The sequence below is a fragment of the Scleropages formosus genome, chromosome 9 (genome assembly GCF_900964775.1).
Source record: "Scleropages formosus chromosome 9, fSclFor1.1, whole genome shotgun sequence".
NCBI classification, from domain to species: Eukaryota; Metazoa; Chordata; class Actinopteri; order Osteoglossiformes; family Osteoglossidae; genus Scleropages; species Scleropages formosus.
Window position 1 is genome coordinate 31,034,970 of NC_041814.1, and position 18,076 is coordinate 31,053,045.

Below are 18,076 nucleotides of genomic sequence, written 5' to 3' on the forward strand. Positions count from 1 at the left end.
TAATATATTAAGCACCGAAAATACAAAAATGTCAGATAAAGGTATCAACCCCTCAAATATATCCTGTGTATATTTGTGTAATATTCCTTTGTATGTTGGTATGTTGTGCTTTGATACTGTCTTACATGTGTTTCCAAACCCCACATTGACATGGACTGGGAATTGTTGGTCTCCAGCAGTGATCCAGTACCAGCCCATGTCATTACTCTCCAGTCCCCTCACTGTCACAGTGAAAAGACGGCGTCTGTCATCGATTTCCAGCTGAACTCTGTCCTGGGACGTCCTGTTTCCCCTTGCTATCAGACAGGAGCTCCAGTCCCCTCTCCTGCACCATTTCTTCTCCTGGTCTCTATTTCTTTCACTGTAGAAACTCTGGACACTCACATTTTCCCCTGTCTTACCAGTCAACATGTTGTTAAACACGGACAGTCCAACAGCACCTGACAACAACGGAAGAGCCAAAATGTAGAGAGCTCTTCAATTCAACACAAAAATATCTCTCAATAAGTATTCTGCCTATGAAGTATTGTATCCTACTAGCCATTGGGTAAAAATATGCTAAAACAATTTCATTCAGAAGTTTTAACCTGCAACCTTCTTAAATTAAATAATTTTTGTGCAAGTATCCAGTGCTAAGTTGGAACGTAAATGCAGTCAGAACATGGCTAAATGAGACATCTTACCTGCAGTAACTGTCAGGTTCAGAGATGCCATATACAATTTTCTATTACTGGTTTCCACTCCACACCAGTAAACATCAGAGTCCATCATCTTCAGGTCTCTCATGGTCACATAGAACACATTGTGGGTGGAGTCATCAGTGATTGACACTTGGCCTCTTCTCTCTGGAGTGTCAGTGCTCACTATGGTTGTGCATGATGACTGAGTTCTCATCCTGCACCAGTATTTCACATGAACTCTGTATTCCTCATCATAATGACACTGGATGGTGAGGGTCCATAGTCTCTGTAGAATTAACTGGTTCTCTGCATTAGTAACACCTGGCATAGAGCATGAGAGTTATTGTTGCTATAATAGACTGAATGTACATAGGTAATAACACATAAATATCTCCATTTCTAAGCAGAGCCAATAGATTACCTGGAGGAAGATGGACAATCTTGCTCCTTCCTTCCTCTGCTGTATCACACAGAGACTGGATGATGTTCTCAGTGATGTTATGTAGGTTGGAAAAGTTGAACACAAAGTACATGTTTTCTGGTTTGCTGACAATCTCCCTCAGCTCCTCCATAGATGCATCCCTTCCACCAATGGCATAGAGTTTGATTCCTTTCTCCTTCAGCTCCTCAGCCTTCTCTTTCACTGTGTCAGAGGAGCGGTGACCAGTGATGACCACCCCAATCTGAGGTACTCCCTCACTGATTCTGCTTCCTGCAGTTTTGATGAACTGGTGCTTCAGCAGGAAGTCCAGACCCTGTCCAGTCATTGTCTTGGTGCCGTTGATCTGCTTCATGTTCCAGATGAGCCACTGGACCTGTTCTGTTTTTTGGTAGGATTGGAAGCTGGTCACTGGTCTTTCACTGTACTGAACCAGCCCACAGTGGACTTGATCTAGATGTATGTAGAATCTATTCACCAGCACATATAGAAATTCCTTGATCCATCTGAACTCTTGAGGGCTCATGGAAAATGATGCATCCACTAAGAAGATGATGTCCATCATTGCTCCTTGTGGACAGACTGAAAGATGTGCAAAATGTTTGAAAATTGTGAAATGGGCTGAAACCAGCAGTCAAGCGTTAAAGTGTAATAAACACATTTCAAAGTAATCAAGTTAACAGGAAGATGAACACACACACACACACACAGAGTCTGAAACCACTCATCCCAACCAGGGTCATGGTAAGATGAGCCTAACCTAGCAACACAGGGCATGGGGCTAGGGGGGAGGGGACGCACCCAGGACAAGGCACAAGGCACAGTCACAAGGCACCCCAAGCAGGATTCAAACCCCAGACTCACCAGAAAGCAAGACCATGCCAAGTCCTCTGCGCCGCCACACCCCCCTTGAAAATGCATTAAAAATATATTTATATATTTAGTAATAGGGGGTGCGGTGGCGCGGTGGGTTGGACTGCAGTCCTACTTTCCGGTGGGTCTGGGGTTCAAGTCCTGCTTGGGGTGCCTTGTGGTGGACTGATGTCCCCTCCTGGGTGTGTCCCCTCCCCCTCTGGCCTTCCGCCCTGTGTTACTGGGTAGGCTCTGGTTCCCCGTGACCCCGTAAGGGACAAGTGGTTCTGAAAGTGTGTGTGTGTGTGTGTGTGTGTGTGTGCATGTATGTGTATATATATATTTAGTAATTCATTGAAACATTACTGCGGGCATGATGGTGCAGAGGGTTTGGCTGGGTCCTGCTCTCTGGTGGTTCTGGGGTTTGAGTCTTGCTTGGGGTGCCTTGTAACAGACTGGCGTCCCATCCTGGGTGTGTGTCCCCCCCCAGCGCTACGCCCTGTGTTAACGAATTAGGCTCCGGCTTGTCGGGACAAGGGGTTTCAGTCAGCGTGTGTGTGTAAAATACATACACACACACACATTTTCTGAACCGCTTGTCCCATACGGGGTCACTGGGAACCGGACACACCCAGGACGAAATGCCAGTCCGCCGCAAGGCACCCCAAGCGGGATTCAAACCCCAGACTCACCCGAGAGGAGGACCCAGTCCAACCCACTGCACCACCGCGCCCCACCGTGTGTAAAACATTAACCTACTTTTTTCTTTTTATTATTATTATTATTATTATTATTATTATTATTATTATTATTATTATTATTATTATTTTCTACAGCAAAAATCTGCTACATTACTCCTTTTGTGAGGAGTGGTGAGAAGCTGGACCTCCAGTCCAGTAGCGGGTCACATCATGAAGTGCATTCCATACTTTCCCAGTATTATTTGGCAGTGAATAAATGGGATCTCACTACTTTCCTTCTGTACTTACTGCCTTCACTTATAATAATAATAATAATAATAATAATAAGAAGAAGAAGAAGAAGAAGAAGAAGAAGAAAAGAAGAAGAAGAAAAGAAGAATGTAAGTTATGTACCAGGACGTGAGTGTTAATCTTTTTATTTAAAGTGAACAAGTGACAAGTGAGATTACCTGGATACACCTGCAGTGTGGGCTTCATTGCTAATATGCATAAAATCTGGCTGATTTCTGAAGTGTCCAAGGTGTTATTCTTTGATACTGTGGTGATCATCCATAGAGGAACTGTGAACATCAGCACACCACGGTTCCATAGCATCTGATATGCCATAGATGGAATTGGTTCAGTGACCTTGTGGACTAACATCCTAACCTGAGGAACACCTTCATTGACTCTGCCACCTTCTGCCTCTGTGATTTGGTGATTCTGTAAGAAGTCAAGGATAAGGTCTTTTTCCACGACTCCACCTAGCCGTTGCATCTTTTGGATTTCCTTCTTGATTTTTGCGCTGTTATGGAAACTTCCAAGATGGAACTCAGTGTGTAAATTTGAACTAAATTGGACCAGTCCTATTCTCACCTGGTCCTCACCAACATGAAATATGTCCAGAAAATAACAGAGGAAGGATTTGACCTCTCTGAACTCTTTTGAATTAATACTTCCAGAACCTTCGACCAGGAACACAAGGTCCATCACAGCATGAGGGAAGCAAACTGTAAGAAAAGACACTTGTCACACAGGATGGAACTGATGGTGATGATACTTCATACAGGAGAACTGGATAACAGGGTAAACTGAGACCTTACCGTCTTGTAGAGCTTCATTCACAGGAAAACAGGTTGAGAGCAAGAGCACAGCCACAGTTTTCCACATGACCAAATTAGTACTATTAATGACTGCACTGCTTTTGGTCTACAAGAAAAGTAATATAAAACAGGTTGGTAGTGTAATGACCTGGTTCAGAATCATTGCCTTGCCAAGAAAAGGTACAGTTTTTAATCCCAACCCTCAAAGTTGAGCAAGGTAATTGAACTGAATTACTCCAACATTCAAGAAAGAAAAAAAAAATACATACATGCATAATAGATCGATAATGTTATCTTAATAATGACATAAAATGAAAGAACAAAAGAGCAGTCATTTTTGTCTCAAATTATTTCAGAAAGTAAAAAAAGAAATTGTAATTGTATTTGTAGACTAACTATGTTTATAGCACTATAAAATGTATTTTATTTGTGACTTTTTTCAGTTAGATTGTGCTCATTTGATAGGTAGTTTTTCCTTACATGAGCTCTAGTCTAGATTCATTCAGAAACGTAAATCCAAGTCAAGTGCGGGTTCACATAAACTGCATTTCTGAAATGACAATAAACAAAATAAGCAATGTGTTGAAACAATGATAGTTATAAGGAATATGCTACAGCTTCTTCAGATGGCGGAAAAAAAAAAAAACCTAAGAGTATCAATTCATTTTTCAATATATTTTCTGCCATATTTCATTAAAAAAAGCTGTTTTTTTTTTTCTATTTAAAATCCCTTTTTTGTGATTCTAAAGGAAGTAAGTGAGGAAGCTGACTTTTACACACAGACAGTCTGAAACTGCTTGTCTCAATAAACCTGAGCCTAACCTGGCAACAAGGGGCTCAGGGCTGGAGTGGGAGGGGACACACCCACAGCAGGACCCCGTCTAACCCTAACCCTTGCCCTAACCTTAACCCTAACCCTAACCACACCCCCCAAGCTAACTTTTACTTATGGTAAAAACAATATTTGTCTTTTTTGGCCTATTTCATAAAGAAAATCCAAACTAATGTTGTTCTTACCTTTCTTCATAAGCTGAAACTTGAAGAACTGCAGTTGTGCTGAACTGACCAGTATCACTGAGCGCTCTGAAGTGTCACACTCAGTCTTCCGGGAATGACAGATAGCATCTTTTCTCTGCTACAGCAGTGGACATTTTACTCTTTTAATCTCTTATTTGTGAATCAGCAGAATTTAATTTCAAACTGAGAAGACGCAGAACTAGCTATTCTGAGTTCCTAATGTTCATTCAATGTGCTTGGTGTTTTAAAGCATTTTCAAAAGTACAGCTAGTAGCATCGAGAAGGATGTTAATGTAGATGTTAATGTAAGTCTGATATTTTATTCCCTGTTTTCAAACATGATTCAAAATGTTAAATTGGTAATAGGATTTGGTAAAGTTTCTTATGCCAGTAAACTGCTGATTTCTGGGCAAAGCCCCATTGATTCTCCTTTCACAAAAGCATGAAACCTCAATTACAGTTTTGTCACACAGGAGTCCCAGCCACTACCACCACCACCACCACCACCTTAGGAAGCTCATTAATGAGTCCACAACATTTTCCTTATGATTAAGCATTATTTGCAGTGAAGTTGGGGTGAATTTTGCATGGGCTCTGAATGATTAGTTTTTTTTTCCCCCATTACAAATAAATATTTCACAAAGTGACTGATTTTGGTGATTATTATTATTGTTGTTACTGATAGTGTCAACAAAATAGGTCTTCAAAGGCAATGATGGACATTTTTTTTTTTAATACAGAAATATTTGAGGAATATCACAGAAATCATGCAGTGGTGAAAAAATGTCCTTTTTTAACTTTCTGTCTCTGCTCTTTTCATGAGAAAACTTTTCAGTAAATCTGTTAGAACTTTTTTAAGGCTGTGCTCCTTGAGAACAGAAATGTTTACCAGGGTGCATATACTAGCTACCCACTTATTTACTCAAACAGAACTTCACTGTTATTCTTATTCTTATTCGTAGCAGCTGCAGAAGTAGTGTGAACAAAATATAAAATGGAAGGAAGCCACTAAAAATAAAGAAATGCATAAATAATAAATGTCTTTATTTTCATTCTTATAAATAATAAAAGCAAGTTGTGAATTTAAGAGGCATTGAGTGAATAAACACAAAACTGAAGCTGTTCTCACCGTTTTCAGCAAACACTTCACGAGCTCACAGTGGACTGGATGAACTCCGTAGGGCTTACCGGGGCAGCTGATAGCTTGGAAGTGGTCAGGACTGTGGTTCAGTTGTCTGAAGTTCCTTAGTTTAACTAACACTCCTGTGTGTTCCCATGAGAAAAGCACATAGACATTAATCTTTTTTTTTTTTTAAAAATAACACTTAATTTTGCTAATTTAAAAATTTATTTGATTTCACTTTTCAGATACCCAGCAGTTCAAATAGGCAAATAAGTGTGACCTGTTAATTCTGCAAGATTACCTTATAAGTGACCTTGGACAAAGGAAATAAAGAAATGAGGAAATAAAAGAAATATGCGTCAAAAGAAAAAATATCCGTTGTGTTTAGGACTCCTTGCATATTTCCAACAGCAGTTCATGAAACTCATTTTTTCATATTTTTGGTGTTAAGTGCTGAAATTGCCCTACTCAGAGCATTTGGTCTTCTTGCAGTGTGTGTTCTGTGAGAGCTGGGGGCCTTGGCAGGGGTTTCCTGTTTTGATGTCGCTGAAAAAGGGGAACTATCCTGAAGCACAAATTCATCTGCGACTACGAACGTAGACTCCTCTGAGAACCACAAAGCAGGCTGCATCACAATTATTCATAATTAATGAGATCATAATGCTATAATGTATCACAACTGGGGGGTGTGGTGGCGCAGTGGCGTAGTGGGTTGGACTGGGTCCTCCTTTCCGGTGGGTCTGGGGTTTGAGTCCAGCTTGGGGTGCCTTGCGATGGACTGGCATCCTGTTCTGGGTGTGTCCCCTCCCCCTCCAGCCTTTTGCCCTGTGTTGTCGGGTTAGGCTCTGGCTCCCCGCGACCCTGTATGGGACAAGCGGTTTCAGATAATGTGTGTGTATCACAACTGGTTATGGTTGTTGATTTTTAATGCAAATTGTGTTATTTGCACGATTTTCACAATATCTATATTTGGGATTGTTCTGTGTAACTCATGTTTCACATAGTTGCAAGGAGCGCAAGAGAAAAAGCTGCAGTCTTTGACCAAACGGAAGTCAAAATAGGAAATGATCGTGACCATGAGAGCTGACTTTATGTGGGAAAGAGGCTTTTAACAACGGGAGTTTGAGTTACAGAATGTGTGTGTTTCACACACATTTTGATGTCAAAATGCATTTCAAAAGTCTAATCAATGTTCTAGGATAGGATGTGCTGCAATTTGTTTTTCAGTGTAGTTTTATAACAATTATTAGAGATTACAAATGTAGTTCTAATGGATCTAGAAGTTCAGAAGGGTCTTAGAACTGCAAGAGAAACTTGGAAATCAAAAGACACAAAAGGCAAAATATTTAATAAATAGAAATAACAACAATTAAAAAATAGCTATGTTTATTTAATAGAAAATTTATTCTTAAAAGGTAACTGGATGTTACTGGGGTTGGAAATAAATCTCTTATTGGGGCTCCCTGGTAACTGCAGAGCCCTAAGCAACTGCTTACAGTGCTTACCACAGCAGAAACTACAAAGATATGAACACAGAGATGTCTCTGCATCTTGGAAGGAGCAGTGAAGTTCACCTCGCTACTGGACAAACTGAACTATATTTGTTTTTACACTTCGGACACAGGGCCAACAGGGAACAAATGAGTTTATTTACCGTGAATGATGCAGGTGGAAGATAAAACAAGAAGAAACTGGCGACTTGCAGTGACAGATTTTTTGCAGTACAAGTTTGGTAGAGCGGTCAATAGACTAAAAACATCATTTTCAGGGTATCTTCTCAAAACTTCACAAGGAAACCAAAGGGATCAATATGAAAACTTGTACCATCAATGACCTTGATTGTTTAAACCATTTATTCAATAGAGACATGTCAATGTAAAATGTTGTGTATGTTAAAAAGACTTAATTCATTATTATGAGAGAGATGAGGACCAGATCACATTTCAGAAGCCACAAATCTAGATAGCTGCAAAGAGTCCATACATTTTTCTCACAACTGTGCATCTATCCATCCATGTAGATTTGAAACCACATCTGAAACCAAAGTTGGTAGCGCTCCTACACCAGTCTGTGTGTTCCTTCAGAGTGCTCCTGTTTCCTTCGACACTGCAAAATTATTTTACAATAAAACTGATCACAGCCCATCAAAATGCTAATTATGTTTTGTTAACATTACTACTACTACTACTACTGATGATAAGAACAATATAAACATAATAATCTAATTCAAATGTGTTAGTTTGTGGTCATAACACAGCTAATTGTGGTAATGGTCTAGCGGCGTGAATATTTTTCCACAGTCACTGGAAATTAACCATCTGAAATATCAAATCATAGTTTTATTTATTTAGTGCTTATTTCAGATTTCTTTTTAACACTATCTAATTTTGTTGAAGCCTCAGACTCAATTCATTCAAAAGATCTATACTGTGTGGCATGTCAGCTTGCCCAGTAACACTAGTGGCACACAGTAAATGAGCATTTTCTCACGAGTCAGATACACTGAAGGCATTCCTGGAACATAAATACTTATATCTAAAATATTTTCCATGAAAATATACAGATTTAATATTGTTATTTGTACTTTTCATGCCTGTACTGAAAAAAAGAGTACAAAAATAGTTTCTATGAAGTGTATGTCACTTTGGAGAGAAGAATCTGCTAAAAAATAAATTTAAATGTAAATAAATGTAAAAAAAGGTCATTTCTAGAGCACAATTCTGTGTCACAGTTACAAACAAGAAGACATTAAAAATAAAATTTGGCACAGATCTACCAAGCTACCGCCACCAAGAAGGCGAACAGAACACGTTCTGTAATTTGGTATGTTACATCCAGGATGGAGGTAAAAGGAAACTATTAGGTCACTCCTGGACTGGCTATGTGTTCCGTTTGAATATGTCCTGGGATAGGTACTATTTGGAGTCTGGACACTTACTGTAGACTCGCTGGACCTGCCAATGTAGGCATGAAAGCTTAGCTGGAGCAGCTCTGGAATAGCTTCTGAAGACCACAGGAAAAAGGTCTGACCTTCCAGCATGTCAACTAATTGGGATCAATCTGAATCTAAATCACTTTCTGTTGGAAAGAAAGGTACGTTTTTTGTTGTTTCTCTTCGTACAAAAGAGGAAACTGTGCTTTTCATTGTCTTAGTCAGGTCAGAACCGGAAGAGCTCTCCCCCATAGGTGCCTTTTTTCTACGAGAAGCTTTATTGACTTTGGTCACTCTTCCAGTTGTAGCTGCAGCTACAGCAATCCCATTTTCAGGTGTAGTTGCAGGTACAGCGATTCCTTTTTGAGGTGTAGTTGCAGATACAGCGATCTCTCCTCCAGGTGTAGTTGTCATCACACTGGTCACTTTTCCAGGTGTAGCTGCAGTTACAGTAATGATTATGTCAGGAGGAGTTACTCTAATCCTGAACCAGTACACACACACACACACACACACACACACACACACACATTTTCTGAACCACTTGTCCCATACGGGGTCGCGAGGAACCGGAGCCTACCCGGCAACACAGGGCGTAAGGCCGGAGGGGGAGGGGACACACCCAGGACGGGACGCCAGTCCATGGCAAGGAACCCCAAGCGGGACTCGAACCCCAGACCCACCGGAGAGCAGGACCCGGTCCAACCCACTGCACCAACGCGCCCCCCTGAACCAGTACATCCAACATTAATTCAAAATTGCACAGACGTAATATGACTATTGGTTCAAGTTCAATTTCAAGGTTTATTGTCATAAGTACAAGTACCATGTCCAAAGTACTATGAAATTCTTGCTTGAGTGCTACTTCACTTACTTACAACACTTAATAAAAGTTATTAAAAATGGGGGAACCTATGAAACCTCAAGAGAGAAAGGACTAACCCTGGGCAGGAGGTGGGGGCAGTAGCACACTTGCTCCTGCCCTGATGGAGTAACTGGCCAGCTGAATGATGGCCAGCTGCAGACACTTCATGGGAAGCACCAAAAAGCCAGCTGGCCTGAACAACTGAAAGGCAACTGAGTTTTTGGTATGTCCTCTCAAGTGACCTGAGCCGAGAAACTGTTCCGAGTCCGCTTTTTTGATTTTATTTTGTTGTAAAATAAACCGTTTCTTGGTGCAGTTAAAGCTGGTATTCTGTCCTGTGGCTGTAGACCCATTTTGACCTGAAATTTCATGAGCATGCTACAAAAGCAACCGCCCAGCTGCAGATACTTGGAAGTGTCTGAAGCTAGCCGGTTGCTTTGTTGCTTTTATCCTACTAACCTGTGAGTGTGTCTATTATTTTCTTTTTAAAGTTGTTGATCATCTCATCTTTTGAGATGCTGAACTGAATCCCTATGTCTCCAGGAGTTCTCTTTGGACTGTTATTGCTGGGGATCTCTCCAAGTTCTGCAGATGTGCAAAGCGACTGGAAACACTAGAAAGAGAAAGTTTTTACTTTTTTAATTGTGCTTTCAGGCAATACACTTCATACATTTTTGTAAAATCATCCAATATCAACAACTGCTTGTTCAGTGCAGGGTTACAGTGTCAGGTGTCTATCCTAGAGGCATGCAACTTGAGACAGGGTACAGGCTACACTACACAGCAATCCCTCACTTGACATTCACACATCATGATGGAACCTCAACTGATAATGAAACACTTGCAGTCCAAATGCCAAGCTCAGCAAACACCTGAACATATATATATATATATATATATGGGACAAGCGGTTCAGAAAATGTGTGTGTGTATATATATACACACACACACTTTCTGAACCGCTTGTAAGGGAGAGGGGACACACCCAGGATGGGACGCCAGTCCCTTGCAAGGCACGCCAAGTGGGACTCAAACCCCAGACCCACCGGAGAGCAGGACCCGGTCCAACCCACTGCGCCACCGCACCCCCCACATCTGGACATATAGGACATGGAAATTCCAGACACAACAAGACCAAACACACAGCCCATGAGCCATGGAACCACGAGACACCAGCATGCCACTATGCTGCCCACCTTACAGAGTCAGTGGTCATCAATATTATATCTGTATGATAAAACAATATTAAAAAATATTAATATTACCTGTAGGAAATGGATATGATCCTCTGTGTGTGAAATCTGTTCCATCTCAGACTCTTTCCTCCTCAGCTGAACAATCTCCTGCTCCAGTCGCTCCTGACGTTTTTTGGTTTCACTCAGTTCAGCTGTCTCCATACCTCTGATTGCATTTTTCAATGGAGTGAATTCTCGAAAAATGAAGTGCCTCAGCTCATCGTAGATCCTGTCAGTGTCCTCCACTGCTGCCTGTGCAGAGCACTGTAAGAGACACACAGAGGGGAAAGCTGTACATTTCAATAAATCCTAACTGAGCCCTGAAACAGCTCTTCTCCTCTGCTCCACACTCACAGTGATTGAGTCCGCAGTCTGTCTCAGCTCCTGCACTTCCTTCTCTCTCTGCTCAATCCTCTTCTGGCATTCCCTCTGTTTCACCGCCAGCCATGTCTGCAGAGTAAAATCATTTTATATATGTTTACAAGCATGCATCTGTCTATCCATATAAATATTGTTCTATGACTGTTATAAGCAGTTTTCACGTCAGCAGTGCCAGACCAAAGAGCATTTTATTCACATACATTCTTCATGCTTTTGACCTGCTGCCATATGGTTGGATGCACGTAGTTTAATAGGCCTGCAACATCATACAAAACTTGCCCATCCCAAGAAGGTGATGGTATGGGTGCAGCACCATCAAAAACTTAATGGCAGTAACTAGAAGGGCACCTACAATAAAATGTTCTGTCCTGAGGATAAGACCCAAGATGATGGCATGAGAAGCAGCTTACTGAAAGTCTAAAGAGACCATATCTGAAAACGAGACTTGCATTCCCAAGTGTCATTTTTTAAAGTCATTTTTGTTTTTCGTTCCTCATTTTGTGCTTATAAATCCTTAAAGAGGGAATGACATTCATGTTCTTGCATGCTAATGCAATAGTCAATTTTGAAAGGCACCGATTCAAACTATCGAAAAACATACAGTACTGTGCACAAGTTTTAGGCACTTGGTTGGGGAAAAAAGCTGTAAAGTGAGAATACTTCCGAAAACAATGTTTTTAATTAATAAACTTCGTACAAAGCTTAGTAACCATCTATTATCAACAACCGCTTGTCCGAAAGGGGGTCACGGTGGGCTTGGCCGGGTCCCGCTTCCTGGCGAGTCTGGGGGTCAAATCCTGCTTAGGGTGCCTTGCGACGGACTGGCGTCCTGTCCTGGGTATCTCCCTGCCCCATCCAACCTTACGCCCTCTGTTGCCAGGTTAGGCTCCGGTTCACTGTGACCCCACTCAGGACAAGCAGTCTCAGACTCTGTGTGTGTGTGTGTGTGTGTGTCTGTACTTTCTTTCTTTGACGGCATACAAAACCCTTAATATAATTGTAGCATGCTGAGGCAGCCCGGGAAGGAGGCGGAGATGGGGGCAAAGCAGCCACAGCTGGGACTGATTACCTTCCCTGTTTATTCCCCGGTGCCCGGCAGTAGAGGGAAGAGATGGAGGAGAAGAGTGAATCCAGAGAGACAGAGACGCACAAGAACCCGAACCCAGAGACGACGTCGGCGTCCGGACCGACACGAGGCTCCCTGCCCCCTGACCCACACGAAGCCCCATCCTACCTGTTCCCTGCCCCCCACCCCATCTCCACCCCCTCAGTGTGCTACAGTACTATTGAAACTTTTTGCAAAACGAATGCTTGGAAATCTAAAATATGCCCTTTCCCATTGACACTAATTCAGAAGAGATTAAATAACCATCTAAAACAAGTATTTTTTTTTGAAACACCTACTGTAAGTGCCTAAGACTTTTGCACGGTACTGCATTTTTGGCCAGTTGCTGTTGAGTTAAACATACATCTTGGATGTATTTTTCTATATGGCTTATGTTACGACCCAGGGTAATCTAGAGATTCAAGGGTGTAACATAAAAACTGTTTTGGGAAGTGGTGTTTGTGAAAAGGAACAAGACAGTGCTATAATACTGGCGAGTTGTGTGTATGTACAGGTAAATATGTGGAATAGAGGAATATACATAGTGAAAGTCACACAGAACAAGGAATATTACCAGTGCCAAAGAACATATCCAGATGAAACATTTCTTGCGGACAGAATGCACTCACCTAACTATCAAATACAAAACAGAATGAGTTTTTGATATCTTCATGTGCCCTACCTAACCTGCACTAACTACCCAAATCAAAGATGGCACTCTACCCTAACCTGGCGTGTCTCCACAAGAAACCTACGTCTGTGTAAGGTGTGTGCTGTGACAGTTTTACTTGTTCACTTTTCCGTCACATTGCACAAAGTAACAGCGAACACAAAAGGCATCAGTCACACAAAACAAGTGATTAGCGTGAACACAGAACAGACAACAACACACACGCATTTTCTGAACTGCTTGTCTCATTCGGGGTCACGGGGAGCCGGAGCCAGAGCCCAACCCAGCAACTGAGGGTGTAAGGTTGGAGGGGACACACCCAGGACAGGACACCAGTCTGTCGGAAGGCACCCCAAGCAGGACTCGAACCCCAGACCCACTGGAGAGCAGGACCTGGGCCGACCCACTGCAACACCGAGCCCCCCGGCAGACCGATAGCGATATGTAAATAATTCACACAAACCAAGCTAAATAACAAATCGCCGATAAGTTCTGTCTTCTGGGTTTTAAACTTGCCGCAATGAAAATGATTGGCTGGCGGCTGACCGGGCAATAGACTAATGAGGAGATTGGGTTCTTGTCTGAAGAGTGAATGGCCAAAGAAACGGAAAAAGAAACACACACAGGGACACAACAGCCTTAAAATAACAATAGTTATTATAGAACAAACTATTTTTACAGTGATATAAGTAACGTAAATGGACACACGTGTCTAAAACTTTCTTACAAAGCAATTGCCCCTGACACGCTGAGGGCCAAAGAAGTCAAAGAGATGGTCGCAGTATTAAAAGCATATATTCCTGATAAAGAGACCCAGTTTCTTATTTTAGGTTGCAAAGAATTAAATGAATACATCAAACATGAAATATATCACAACTGCACTGAATTCTGAGCCTGAAAGGAAAGAACAGAGTGTAGAAGGAGCGCTAAGTAATTTCACCAAAGTATTGTCTCTTTGAAAACAATGCACATTATTATTGCATATTATTTTATCACTCCTTACCTGCTGCTCGGTTCTCTCAGTTATAGCACAGACCGTATCGTGTCCTTTGTGCTCAGCCATCATACACTGATAGCAGATACACTGCTGATCAGTACGGCAGTAGACCTCCAAAAGTTTGTCATGATGGGAACACACCTTGTTCTTCAGTTGTCCAGTGGCATCAATTAATTTGTGCCTCTTTCCTGGATTGAGTTCATCGTGAAATTTGAGGTGTGTATCACAGTGAGAGACCAGACACACCAGACAGGACTTGACAGCTTTGCGCTTTCTCCCAGTACACACATCACACTCCACGTCTCCGGGTCCAGCGTAACTCTGATCAGGAGGAGTAGTCAGGAATCCGATCTTCCCTATTTTCATAAGCATTTCAGCCAACATGGTGTTTCTTCCCAGAACAGGTCTTGGTGTGAAGGTCTGTCTGCACTGAGGACAACTGTAGACACGAACATGATGATGACGACCAGCGCCATCCCAGAACCGTTTAATACAGTCCATACAGTAATTGTGTCCACAGGGAATAGTCACTGGATCCTTCAGCAGATCCAGACAGAATGAACAGCTGAACTGGTTCTTATCGAGCAGTTCACCCACTTGTGCCATTTTACCCTCCGCAATAAGACTGAGGAGATACCGCACTTTCGATTCTTGGAGCAGGTGAGTGAGTGGGTGTGACTTTTTGTTTCCGCTGTAGGATCGAAGGATATTATGTGTTAAATTGTGTCACTGCGTTCAGACTCAGAGTTTCGGAAAACCACGCGTAGAAAAAAAATAGGTAACGTACAATGGGTAAAATTTAATTTGTTTTATTCAACTTATGTATGTATCGGTGAAAGGGTGCCCTTTCCCGTAAACCTGTCCCGTCTGCCCGAACGCACCGGGTTTCATTTCGTCCAGGTTTCGTTTCTCCGCTCTTCGTCCGCCGATGCATTAGGAGCAGCCGTGACGTCACACGAAAGAGGGCGCGCCGGGGCGGCGGTGTAGCGCTCGCTGCGGCAGGTTACTTGACGCATGCGTGGTTTGGGTCAGAATGGAAGAGACCAGTTTATAGGCCTGGGCCAACGTGGTGAAAGATTAGAGATTGACTTTGTTACTTTTTTTTTTAATTTGATTTGGGGAAAATGTTATGTGATAAATCGAAATCAAAATATCGTACAGTTCTATATGTGATTAAATATTTTTGTTAAGTGTATTTCACCAAGGGGGTGCGGTGGCGCAGTGGGTTGGGCCACAGTCCTGCTGTCCGGTGGGTCTGGGGTTCAAGTCCTGCTTGGGGTGCCTTGCGACGGACTGGCGTCCCGTCCTGGGTGTGTTCCCTCCCCCTCTGGCCTTACGCCCCTGTGTTCCCGGGTAGGCTCCGGTTCCCCGTGACCCCGTATGGGACAAGCGATTCTGACAATGTGTGTGTGTGTGTGTGTGTATTTCACCACGTAGTTGATGGCATAAAATTTAGTAATTTTGCTCTATCTGGGAAAGTAGGAACGTGTTATCGTCCAGATTTGTTTGCTTTAGTATTTTAGTATTAATTGCAATATTTATACTGTAAGTTTTTTATTATTATTATTTTGCACTGTTTACTGAATAGCAGTGTAAATATAAAATTACACCTGAACCAATGTGCCCTGCAGATGTGCCATCCTGGTGTTTGTGAGGAAAAACCCAATTCTGTCAACAGCCTCCCATGACAGTGGTATTGGTTTATTGTTATCCTCCATTACAGTACAGCTGTACTGCAGTACTCCTGTGGCCACCTGTTATGAGTCCAAGGCTCTTCAGAGATGTGAATAGCCTTGAAATCATAACAGGTGACCACAGGAGAAAGAAATACTACAGTATTTCATCAAAAAAAAAAAAAAAAATGTAGGAAGGTGATTAGGAATCGGCAATATTCTGCTGTATATGTGTGATGAACATGGGTGCATATGGTGAAGGAAACAAACTAACTGTACTTTAGAGTCACACATCTGCAGCTATGTTTCTTTCTCTTAATGTAAGGCACAGATTGTATTTTCTATGAGATTTACATTGCATTGGAGAAAAGCATCTGCTAAATGAATAAATGTGAATGTAAATGTTGCTATGAGTTTTAAATTTACAGGACATTAAGTAGTGTGTACAAACTGGAATGTGTGTTTAATGTTCATGTGAAAGAGAAAATAAAGTGCACAAAATAGAGAGCCAACAGGCAAACCTTACAAAAGTGTGACTTGGTAATTCACAAATGTAAAGGGATTTCACAAATAAAGAAAAAACCTAACAAACCTAATCATTTAAGAAAATCCATTTTCTAACTTATTGCCCAGAAATAAATAAGGTTACAGACCTAAAACAAAGTCTTCCCCCACCTTTCTACACTACACTACTTTTATACTATCCAAAAAACGTGCAAACACCCAGACAGATGTAGAAGCAGTGTAGAGCTGACACAAATAAGCAAAAATACCAAACTAACTATAAGGACACAAACAGGAAGACAGAGGTCACTGCTTAAATCAGAACATTTTTTCCACGAGCAAGCTCTCCAAATGGCATCCAAGAAGTTGTGTTTGAACTTGTGGGAAGTTTGACCTTTCCGGTTGAGTGAATCACATCCATCACTTCTGAAAATATGTTGATGGACATCATCTCGATAGACATAACACACCTGACACGCAGAAGTAACATACGTAGTAACAAAGCACTGTTTTGCCTTTATAAAGAACAACAGGAGACTGAGTAGGGGGTTACAGACATTACACATTTTTAATTTCTTCCATTTTAAGACAGACAGCTTTTATATTGCTTCATGTTAATGAAAGTCTTATAGCCCATTTTTAATTCATTTGCCTTACCTGTATTATTTTACAGAACCTAACCTGTGAATATACTGAAGGATTTTGCTGTATTATTAAACCATTATTGATTGTTATGTAGGGGGTGGACTTATGGATACTTTGAGTTATGAGCCATTTTCCAGTCCAGGTTGTGTTCATAAATTGAGGCTTCACTGTACAGACAGTTATTAATTAATTTAGCTGACATCCCCCTCTCCAAAAGTGACTTGCAATGATTAATCAATTTGTATAGCTAAGTCATTTATATTGCATTACCTCAGGTAAGTATATTTGCCAAGGGTACAACACCCAAAGGTAGGGTTTTAACCCAGGTCTTTTGATAGCAAAGCAAGGGCCCTGAAAACTATACTCCCTGCTGCCCCTCTCTCTACACTACCTATCCCTTACTGGTATGAGCTCATATCAATCCCTACAAGCTTAATATCAGCAAGCGGAGGAATATGTACAAGTGTAAAGGTCTGAATTAACCAACTGGAAAAAAGATGCACTGTCTGACATTAATCCAGAGGTCATGAAGAAAGTCACTCAGCTGGTTTCCTGAGTGTGCATGACCGTATTAATTTTCAAATTATGGTGCCTTTTGTCTACTTTTCTACTTTTAATAAGAAAACTTATTTCAAATGTCTTTTCAACCATTTCAACATGCAACACAAGCAGGCAGAAGCCTTTTAAAACATGTACAGAAGCTAAAAGAGAATATACTATTTTCAAAATATTGAAAGGTTTAAAAAAATCCCCTCGCAAAAAGAAAATAAAACAGAAAAATAAGGGAAATAACCAGTAATGAAAGAGCTGAATTCAATTCCAATTCAGGTTCAATTTCAGATAAGCTCCCAGTGACAATAAAGAGTGTGTCTTTTGTCAATGCCCCCCCTCTGTGGGCGCAGCCTTCTCCAATATATCATCTGCTTTTTGTAAGCCTGACTGGATTGCTATATTACTCAGGAAATATTCAGTGTCCGCTGAAACAGTTTAATTACACATCTTCCCTGGATGACATTTCAGTCACAGTGTTTCAGGACCTGAAGAGAAGAAATGGAAAAAAATGAAAGACATCTAACAGAAAATGTGCAAATAGACATAACGGTCATTCCTCTAACTTTAAAACATCACAAACAATGGAATTAAAATTACTCTTGGAAGTTGTACAAAAACTGTGA

General features: G+C 41.4%; 1 protein-coding gene across 1 annotated transcript in view; it reads right to left on the bottom strand.

Annotated features, from left to right (window-relative positions):
* LOC108929563 (tripartite motif-containing protein 16-like) overlaps nucleotides 1-14,685 on the bottom strand; it is a 36,902-nt gene extending 22,217 nt beyond the window's left edge. Inside the window, exons 1-2 of the mRNA XM_029254515.1 lie at nucleotides 14,086-14,685; nucleotides 11,281-11,376 (exon numbers count right to left, since the gene is read on the bottom strand). Of these exons, the coding sequence (XP_029110348.1) occupies nucleotides 11,281-11,376; nucleotides 14,086-14,685 (696 nt within the window). The remainder of the gene's footprint in view (nucleotides 1-11,280; nucleotides 11,377-14,085) is intronic.
* Between the last annotated feature and the right edge of the window lie 3,391 nt (nucleotides 14,686-18,076).